Source organism: Gavialis gangeticus, unplaced genomic scaffold (assembly GCF_001723915.1).
Source record: "Gavialis gangeticus isolate Ggan-Ray unplaced genomic scaffold, GavGan_comp1, whole genome shotgun sequence".
Lineage (NCBI taxonomy): Eukaryota > Metazoa > Chordata > Crocodylia > Gavialidae > Gavialis > Gavialis gangeticus.
The window spans coordinates 8,564,691-8,575,178 of record NW_017729034.1 but is presented as its reverse complement, the minus strand read 5'-3'; the positions used below and the strand labels follow the sequence as shown (position 1 = coordinate 8,575,178).

The 10,488-nt window shown below is 47.7% G+C and overlaps 1 protein-coding gene across 2 annotated transcripts in view; it reads right to left on the bottom strand.

Moving 5' to 3' along the window:
* B4GALT3 (beta-1,4-galactosyltransferase 3) overlaps nt 1–9,886 on the bottom strand; it is a 32,587-nt gene extending 22,701 nt beyond the window's left edge. For both annotated transcript variants that reach the window (XR_002099437.1, XM_019527371.1), the window contains exons 1-2: nt 9,723–9,886; nt 8,525–9,018 (exon numbers count right to left, since the gene is read on the bottom strand). Coding sequence is in view for 1 of the 2 variants with exons in the window: in XM_019527371.1 (XP_019382916.1) it covers nt 8,525–8,762 (238 nt within the window). In the remaining variant the exon portion in view is untranslated. The remainder of the gene's footprint in view (nt 1–8,524; nt 9,019–9,722) is intronic.
* Between the last annotated feature and the right edge of the window lie 602 nt (nt 9,887–10,488).

Here is a 10,488-nt window from a genome sequence, read left to right as displayed (position 1 = left end):
GGGAAACAAAAACAACATTGGGGGAGTATCTGGAAACTAAAAAGCAATGCCATGGAAAGAACACTGAAAAAGCACCATATTCTAGAGCAGGAGTGGACAATTATTTCAGTTGACGAGCCACTTAGCGAGTGTTGGTGAGCTGTTGAGTGCTGCACACATGAAAATTTTCAGAAGATATCATTTTAAGTTATAGATAAAAAACAAATCACATATTAAGATCAAACATCTACCGTAAAATATTTTAATTTTATTTTTAAAAAGTGTGTCCCGATTTGTTTTTTTGAGTAGCATATGTGATTGCATAATAGCTCAAAGTAAAGTCTTACCCTTGTATATTGTGTGCGTGTGGGCGGGGGGTGCAAGTGTGTGGGTGCGTGGAGGGCTACCTGTGCACTAGGTCCCAGATGACAACCAGGGCGGGGGGGGCAGAGATGCAGAGCCAGAGGGCATGTGCAGCAGAGCTTGCCCAGGCAGTACATTACAGGTGTGGTTCAGTCCCTCTCCCAATTTGGCTTGCGATTGCCCCACTTACTCCAACCAGGGCAGCCTGCATCGCGCTCCCACCCCACACCTGCCAGTGCACACAGCTTCCCAGGGGGCTGCTGCGGTGGGGAACTACTAAGCTCACTGCACCTCCCGTAGCTCCTCCTCCTCCTTCCCCTGCAGCGCTGCTCCAGGCAGGAGGGAAGCAGTCTGGCAGCTCCTGTTCCAGCGTGCAGGGCTCCAGCTGTCAGCCCCCTTCCATCCATTTGGCCATCCACATGTGGCTCCTCATTGCACTGGGCAGGTGCAAAGCAGCTGGGAGCTGGAGCTACAGCCCCATGCACTGGGGCAGGAGCTTTCTAGCTGCAGCTTCCCCCCTGCCTGAAGCAGCACAGCCAGGACAGCTGCTGGAGATGATGGGAACCAAGCAGTACCTGGGCAGCAGCAGCAGCCACACTGGGAAGCTGTGTATGTTGGCTAGGGTAGTGCCATCGGCAGGCATAAGGACAGGTATGAGCAAGAGCAAAGCACAGACTGCCCTGGGTGAGGAGCAAGCAAGATTCAGCCCCATGTGGGGGGCAGCTATTGGACTGTATACAATCAACTGGCGGCCCGGATTCGGCCTGCAGTCCTGTATTTTACCCACCCGTGTTCTAGATTCTGTAGACTCCAGTTAGGATGAATATGGTCTATATTTCAGGTCTTTGCCACAAGCGCTGAACAATTTTATTTTCAAGGAAGGTTCAGGTTATAGGGCGTAGCTCCCCAGTAAAAGGCAAATGCTGCCAAAAAACAGACAAGATCCCCACGTACTGAAGTATTAGGTGTCAGAAGGATGTTGTAGTCATGATGGTTGAGGAATCATGCTAGAGACCAGGATTGCTTAGGTGTTATCTTTTTATTGGACTAACTGCCTAGATGGAATAAAGTTTATCAAGCTTACAAATGTCTGGCACCCTAAGAAATTCTTAACTCTCGTTTAAGTATTAAATACAGCTTTGCCACGGCTACATTATCACTTGCTTTTTAATGGAGGTCACCATTTATGTGCAGAGTGCTTTCCAATCTGTGCTGTTTACCACCACTGGTTAGCAGAATGATAGGGAAGCAAGTATACAGGGGCTCTTCTCTCTGAACTGCTCAATAAAGAAGTTTCAGAACTACTGAATCAATATTTGTGAAAAAGCATAACATTTCTTCCCATGTCTCTAAGTCCTGGCTCTTCATTTCTAATAGCGGCAATGAGAATATAGTCTCAACTTGTTCTGCAAATAGAACAATTCACTTATGACTGTCCAAGGGATTTTACTGCATTTGGCAGAATTTATACCATTTTGAGTGAACCTGGAGACCTCTTGTACTTCTTGAAGGCTCAAGTTGACTTACAACTGCCCTCTTCCACATTTGTTTAGCTAAAACAGAGAATGGCTATTCTTCAGGAAGCCATGATGTATAGATGCGAGAGGCAAGGATTTACACTACCAATACTGTATAAATATATGCAACTTCACTGACTTCAACAGGACTTTTGAATAAGCAAGATCTTTAACACGGCAACACAGAGGATATAAAGCATCTATTAGGAGAAAGTGCTAACCTACATTGAGTTTGGCAGACCTTATTTACAGAGCGAAGTTATATTGGTCTAGTTTTGTTCCCCATGTACACAGACCCTTGTTGTTTAGATGAAAAAAAAAAAATGTAGTAAAGCAGCCTTAGTTTAAGCATCAAATCCTGAAGAAAATGGGGCCCTTCAAGTACAATTAAAGGGGAAAACCTTTTCCATAAAAAAAGCCTTAGGCAAGTACCTCCCCCAATACAAAAGCATCAATCAGACAACAAAATGGGACCACACATCACCACAACAGATGGTCCTACTCAGAGAAGTCCATGACAGATGGGAGTAAAAGGAAAGACTAATATAAAAAGGGCATTGGACAAAGTGCACCCTTGGCATAAACCCATTTAATTCAGCATTTATATCAGAGGGAATCTGACCTATTACATCCAAATCCAGCCTCTTCACATGAAGGAGGAAGTGGATACCTCTAAATAGAATTCCTCACTAGGAATCTGTCAGCAATATGCTTCCTTCTGATGCAAGTGACAGATAAGCTGAAAAAAGCCAGGACACAAAGCCAAACTGCTTTCAGCTGACATAATGCACAAAGTGAAATGCACAAGGTTATAAGGTAAATGCTAGGGGAGTTGTTCTCAACTTTATAGACTTGAAGCCCCTTCGGAAAATGCCAGTTTTTATTTATCTGTATTTAAAGAGTGAAAACTAAGAGCACTTTTTCTGTTGCAAAGACCTCAGGGAGACCATAATAGGTCGGGATGTTTTTAACACTAAGGATTCCTATTTGAAATCTGTGTTCACCTTGTGAATCATGTTTGCACACTTTACAGTGCTAACACCATATGACGCCTTAAAATCAGCCTGGTAAGGATCTCAAGGCACTCCAGGGTGCCGTAGTATCCTGGCTGAGACCACCATGCTAGGAGGACTTAACTTGAGTCCACCAGTCAAAGTTAAGAGCATCAGCTCTACTTTCAAAAGAAAGAAGTTATGACAACTGTCATTTTCTTAGACAACAAACTGTGAGACAGAAATACGGGATTTGTTCTTGGTAGTAACAAAGACATTAAATATTTAGCACAAAGAGAGAGAAAGGGCTCATAAAAAACCTTGGTGATCTTGGATCAGGCTAACTGGTATTTTTCCATTAACTTCAATGTGCTTTGGATCAGACTCAAAATGACCTGTCTATTAAGTCTTTCAGCTGAGAACTTTAAGAATTACAGTTGAAATCTCATTAAATGGAGCCTAAGAAATGAATATTAGCAGAAAGGATGATTGTGCTCAGTATGTGAGATTTTGAATAGCTATGAGACCCACGAGACAGGTTTACAAAGATCTAGGTTTGTTTATTAAGAATGTATATACCAGGGGTGTCCAACCTTTTTGAATGTGGGACCGGATCATGAACTTTTTATCACCCAGTGGGCCACTGAGCCATATTCAAAGACCTCACAGGAAGAAGTGTCACATCAGGAAGTGATGTCACATGACCTTTGACACCAATGAAGTTGTAGGAAGTGACAATGAAATGGGTCTGGAAATGTGGTTTAAAATCCAAAAAAAAACAATATAAAAGCAACAATGAAATAATACCAAACACTTGACTAAAATAAACACATTCACTTCTACTCACTTCACAATGAATGAAAGAATAGAAATCAAAGGGGGGTGCAAATGCAAGTGCAAAACCCCCACACACACTCCCCAATCCAACCTTGCTAATACCCAGCAGTCAATTTAGATTTTGAAGAACAAGACCTGGGGTCCTTGTAGCCACCTGCGTGTTATTCTGTGGAAAGAGCAGCAGCTGGCTGGAGAGAAGCCAGCGAGAGCTTATATGTGAAACAGTCTTCAAAAAAAACCCCAAACGCCAATGAAACAAAAAACAACACATCAACAACCTACACCTCTTCAACCCAGCTAGCAAGCCGGCTCACAAGTGAAACTGACAGCTAACCCTTTCCTCTCTGGTGTGGACCTGACCCGGCACTGACCCCTGACTGTTGGGAAGGGCTGGCTGGGGAGCAAGCCTGGCTAATACCTCCTGCCAGGGTGCTGCTAGCTGAAATGCTGGGGGGTGGTGACAAATTCAATACTTGGGGAGAAGCTGGAGTGTGCATATTTTTAAACGGGTATAGGTTGTAGCCGTGTTGGTTTAAGCACATCAGCGGACCAGGTTCTTTGGATCCAGGAAGAGCATAAACCAACTGCAGATGCTTCCTCAGCCTGAAAAAGGGTGTTTGTACCCAAAAGCTTGCAAAGAAGAATTTTTCCAACTATCTGGGTTGGTCCAATAAAATTTCTTTTTTATATTCGCTTGGTGTAAATATTTTCCACCTAGTGCAGAAAAAGCCCAGGGCCCAACAGAGCCCTGAGCCACAGCAGGGCAGGAAGCCCCTCTGCCCCCCCCCAAACTGGGCACTGCCACTGCCAGGGGCAAGGAGCAGCCCCCAGACCATGCCCAGATGGGAGGGGGTTGGGAAAAGAGATAAGTGCATGCGCAGAATCCACGTCCCCTGCTCAAGCTCCAGATTCCTTCAGACAAGGTGAGCGCTCCCTAAGTTCATGCATGCACAGTAGCTAGTGCCCAGGCCAAGCCAAAGCTGACCCCACGGACCGATTCCAAAGAGAGGGAGTTGAGCCTTAGCATATGCGCAGTAACCACAGCCTGTCTCCTGTTCTTCCCCCACAACCAAGGACGGATGTTAGGCACCAGGCAGGAAGGGCCCTGAGGCCTCCCCTCCCCTCCCCACGTCCTGACAGTTGCCTTGAGTGCCACAGCCCAGGCGCATCGGCGCAGAGAGGAGGCTACCATGTTTTTGTCCAGCAACAAAACCAGCCCCCCCACCCCTCGGGGGGGAAAAAACACCCCGGCCACAAGGTTTCCGCCCACCCCTAGAGGCCTTGACGCGTGCGCAGAAGGGCTCCTCCCACACCAAAAATGTTTACTTTTGTTTCCCATCGCAGCACCTTGGGCCTCAGAAAACGGCTTGGCAGGCTGCATGCCGGCCAACAGGCCGTATGTTGGACAAGCCAGGTATATACCATTTTAGATCTAAAGAGAATAAACACCTTTTGTAATAACATGCATTTGAAAGTTCACTCAGATGAGGTTTGTACAGAACAGAACACAAGTGTTTTGGGAAAAAACTTTCGCTTTTCTTTTAAATAAGGGGGAAAAAGTGTTGGGTGTTACAAAATTAAACTGAAGCAATCTTATTTCTTAACCTGCATGCATACCAACACTGCACAAGACTGCTTTTTTAATCTAACAATGCAAGCATCTCACAATTCAATTCTACTTTTCCTTCAGAGGTTTCCACAGATGCTAATTACTCTAGAGGGAATGATCTCTTTGAGCCAACTTTAATTGCTCTTCTGTTGATAGCTCCAAGCAAGCCATCACTCCTTGCCATCTGATGACTCGCAAACAAATTAGAGCATTCACAATTTCTTCTTGGGGGTTACTATAAAGTCCCCTACTTAGTTGCTTTAGATGGGGAAGGGGGTCCTTGTTAGTACTTGCTGAGAGATGAGAGAGTAGCAAGTGTATGGTCCTCTGCCTATGGCTGGGGATCTTAAGGTCACCAAATCTAGTCCCTTGCTACCAAAGCCCACTCAGAGACTCAAAGTGACCTGATGGGTTCCAGCTAATGGTGAAGGTCAAGGCACCATGATAATTAGCATCCATGCCCAAAAGGCTCAAGGATTTCAGTAACTATGAGGAGTTACCAAAAATGGTTACTTCTAGAAGACAAGGTTCTTTGGGTGAATCTGATATCTTTTATTAGAGCAACTTAAATAATTGGAAAAAAATTATTAAGTAAGCTTTTGGGTTCAAAAACCCTTTGTCAGGCTAAGGAAGTTCCAGCAGTTGGTGTGTGCTCTTCCTGGATGGAACGAAAAGTAAAGAAGCCAGAGGCTGGGCTGATATGCATACAAGACAGGTAGTCAGTAAAAATGTAGACTGAGGAGTCAATGGGTGAGACAGGCTGGGGGGCAGGTGGGGGAGAGAAGGGGAATGAATAGTGGAGAAGTACCTGGGGAATCAGATGTCAGGCAGGTTATAATTTGTCATAAATCCCATGTCTATATTTAGTCCACCTCACCCATCTTAAAAAGGCTTTCACCCAACAAGGACGCTCCTCCAGAGAGACAGATTGCACGTTTGATATAGCCACCTGGATACCACATGAAGAACTGCTGCAGTACACTAGAAACCCCCCCATAAATCGCACACCGCTGGTTATGACGTATCACCCCTCCCTCGAACCCGTACGGAAAATCCTCAAACAATTGCAACCCATACTAGAAAGAGACCTTATTCTTAAAGAGATCTTCCCAGAACCACCCATCCTAGCCTTCAGACAAGCACTGAACCTCGCTAACCTCATCACCAGAAGCAAACTTCCTCAGGCCCAGAACACACCAAATGGATCCAGACCACACCGTGACAAGAAATGCAAAACCTGCCAACACATCTCCACCACCCCCACAATTACTACACCCCACAACAGAGCCATCAGCATTCCCGGATCTTACAGCTGCACCTCCAGAAATGTAATCTCATCCAGCGCGCCAAATGCCCTGATGAAAAATACGTATGAGAGACCAAACAACAATTACGCACCAGAATAAATGCACACTGGAAATCTATCAAAGACAGAAATACCCAATTACCTGTGGGAGCACATTTCTCACAAGAAAACCACTCTCTCTCCAATATCTCAGTCCTAAAAATCATGGACTAAATATAGACATGGGATTTATGACACATTATAACCTGCCTGACATCTGACTCCCCAGGTACTTCTCCACTATTCATCCCCTTTCTGTCCCCCCCCGCCCCACAGCCTGTGTCTCACCCATTGACTCCTCAATCTACATTTTCACTGACTACCTGTCTTGTATGCATACCAGCCCAGCCTCGCTTCTTTACTCTTCATTCCACCCAGGAAAAGCACACACCAACTGTTGAGACTTCCTTAGTTTTTGAACCCGAAAGCTTGCTTAATCATTTTTTCCAACCATTTAAGTTGCTCTAATAAAAGATATCAGATCCACCCAAAGAACCTTATCTGCCTGTGCCCTTAGACCAACACGGCTACAACCTACCCCCCCTACTTCTAGAAGAGTTATGGCACACAAGCACAAGATATGGGAGAACAGCATAAACATTTCCTGTGTGGTGGCAGTGCATTTCATTTAAATTCAAGTGACGCAGGAAAAAATACCAAAGCTTAATTAAATACTGTTATAAACCTCGTAGAGAGTCTAAGGGCTTGTCAGTATTAGCACAGCAGTGTTTAACTCAAACAGTTTACCACAACCAGTTGCACTACATACGCATGGCAGCTTTATTCACAACATGGATACACATGACCTAAGTTTATACACTCACATAAGCATCCTAAGAGTATCTGAGCACCTGTTAGCGCATGGTGCCTCCGAGAAATGGCTACAGTTTACAACAGGTACGTATGCAGACTAGCCTTGAACTACAGACTTGAACTACAGACTTGATGTACCATACCATGCAGACAGCTTGTAACCTGGTTACAAAGCCCAGTTTTAACTTGGATTTTTTGAAAAACACATTTACATGTGGCTGACTTCTTCCTCTTCCACCAAACCACTAGTTTTAAATGTAGATTAAAAAAAGGAAACACCATTATCATCCAGACCTTTTCAAACCCTTGCCAAATGGCAAAGTTAGTTGGGCCCAAACTTCACTATAGCTTGCACAATAGGTTGCAATGGTTCAGCTTGCTGCTAAATGGGCAGTTGGGACATTTCCTTAAGTAGACAAAAGGTACAATCCATGCCACAAAACTTTACAAACTGTGAACTGGTTGCATCTAAGATTGCATCACTCATCAAGGCCACAAAAAAGAGCGAAAAACTTTCCATCTTGGTTAGAGGACTAACTGCAGTATCTTCCTGCAGTATCTTCTGTCAAAAATTGTACTTACGGCCCATCACAGCATTCACTGCTCGTAAACACTGGTGGCGCAGTGGCAAAGACAGGGACTAAGCTTACACTGCTCAGGACCATCTATACCGTTTCATAGTCTATCACAGGGAAGTCAGTTTCCAATACCTAGATTAACTCCTTTCATCTCCAGTTTGGCCCACAGAGCAGAATTACTAGTAGGAAGGCCTAGTAAGACCATGTTAAGTTACTAAGATGTACTGGCACAGGGCGCTTTCTAGCTAGTTACCTGCACAGAGTGTGCTCATTTCCCAGAAACACCCCAACCCACACCCACAGCAAGGCACTGAAACTAGATCAGCAAAAATGTGCTGTCGCTGAAATTGGGAAAACAAGAAGCAGCATCATCTCAACTGGGTTTTACAAACCTTTTCTAGGGGAGAAGCCCTATGAGCGCATGCATTTCACTTTTGCAGAGCGCGAAGCATCATGATGCTGAAATGCAGCCAGTGGCAGCTTATACGCACCAAATATTGGAGACTGGGCTGTGCAGTATCGCATGGTGTCCTTGTTCGGCGCTCGGGTGAACAGACTGAGGTTTGAGTACACATCGTGTGTTCTGGAGTAATCCAAGGCCCGAGGTGCCTCCAAAATCCCCCGAAACACACTAGTTGCTCCACCTCGGTACAGGATTAGGATAAACAATGCTTGAAAGCCAGCGAGGAAGAGCAGAAAACAGGGATTTTCCACACGAGACAGGGACATGGCTGAGGGGCCAGCAGCAGTGAGAACCAGCCGTGCTACACCTCGTGCTTCCCAGTGGACGCTGGCATTTTGCCTCAGAGCTGTGGAGACAGCAGCAGCAGCAGCTCTGCCTCCTCAGGGAGCTGTGGGGCCGACCCAGGGTGCACGGGGGGCTGCATGCGGTTCCCTCATGGCTCCGCTGGGATGTCTCGGGCCTGGGACAGAAGGTGACGGCTTGGCTGGCAAGACGCTCCCTTATGGCTCCTCTGTGTACCACCTGCCAAGTGGAGCAAAGAGCAAGAATCATAGAAAATTAGCGTTGGATGGGACCTCAGGAGGTCATCTAGTCCAACCCCCTGCTCAAAGCAGGACCAGGCCCAACTACATCATCCCAGCCAAGGCTTTGTCAAGCCAGGTCTTAAGCACCTTCAAGGATGGAGACTCCACCGCCTCTCTGGATGACCCATTCCAGTGCTTCACCACCCTCCCAGTAACAAGGTTTTTCCTAATATCCAACTTAAACCTCCCTTGCTGCTCCTTGTTCTGTCATCTGCCACCACTGAGACCCATCTAGCTCCATCCTCAGCCTCTCCTCATCATTCATGTCCCCCAGCCCCACCCACAACCATTTTCACTGCTCTCCTAAGATTTCTCCACACCCCTTCTGCAGTGGGAGGCCCAAAACTGGAGGAGCACTCCAGATGTGGCCTCACCAGTGCAGAACAGAAGGGAATAATCACTGCTCTGGAGCTGCAAACAGCTGCTGCCCTGCAGCCCAGGGTGCCTCAGGCTTCCTGGCAACAGGGCACAGGAAACCCCTTCCCCTGCTAGAGGCCCCTGCCCCTCCGGGCTGCACCCTGGCTCGGCCCAGCAGCCTGTCCGGGGGATTGCTGGAACACCCCAGAAGCGCACCCCGCAAGGGGAAGGTAGAACAGCGCCACAGCCCCTCCCACCCTGGAAAAGACAGGGCCGCACCCTCACCCCGCGCGCAGCAGGAGCAACGACGGCCCCAACTTCCGTTCAACCGCCGCCCCGCCCCGCTTATTTGCATAGCGGCCCCGGTGGGCAGCTTCGTCTTCGCTTCGCGGGACTCCCACTCCCGGCCTGCACCGCGAGGCGGGGCGACGCGGAGCCAAGGGGCAGGGGTGGTGCAGGGGCGCTCCCGCACTGCTTGCTGGGAGTTGTAGTTCGCGCCTGCTCTGCGAGAGGCCGAGAGGAGCGCCGGGCTCTCGAAGAAAGGCGAGTGAGGGAAGGGGTTGCATGGGTGAAAACACGGGTTTGATCAGCTGCGCTGCACTTTGGGCCCGCCCTGTAGGGGACGGACAGCCAATCAGAGTGCTGGGAGGGGGCGGGCGCTGCCAGGAGCAGAGGAATAAGGCACTGGGGGACAGGGCACGTGCCTGGCCCTAGAGGGGGTGTGTGCGTGTTCCACCTCTGCTGTGGGTGGAGCCCTCCGTGATCTCTTCATGGTTATGGCCCCCTTCAGTTCCTGGCACTCCCAGTCCGCAGCTTGTGCCCTGCAGCCGGGGTGAGTAGGACAGTTGCTCATGACCAACTAGGCAAGGCCAGTTGAGCCCCTGCCACTTACTTGGGTAGGAAGGAGGGTCTGTTCACCCCCCTGCAGTAATTTTGGGGCTGTCATCCTGGCCCTCATCTGCTCACATCCCAGAAAAAGTCCCACTGGGCAGAGAGCACTGGCTCCCTGGGCTTGTTCAAGGACCTTTGGGCACCCCCTGGCATGTTCTGC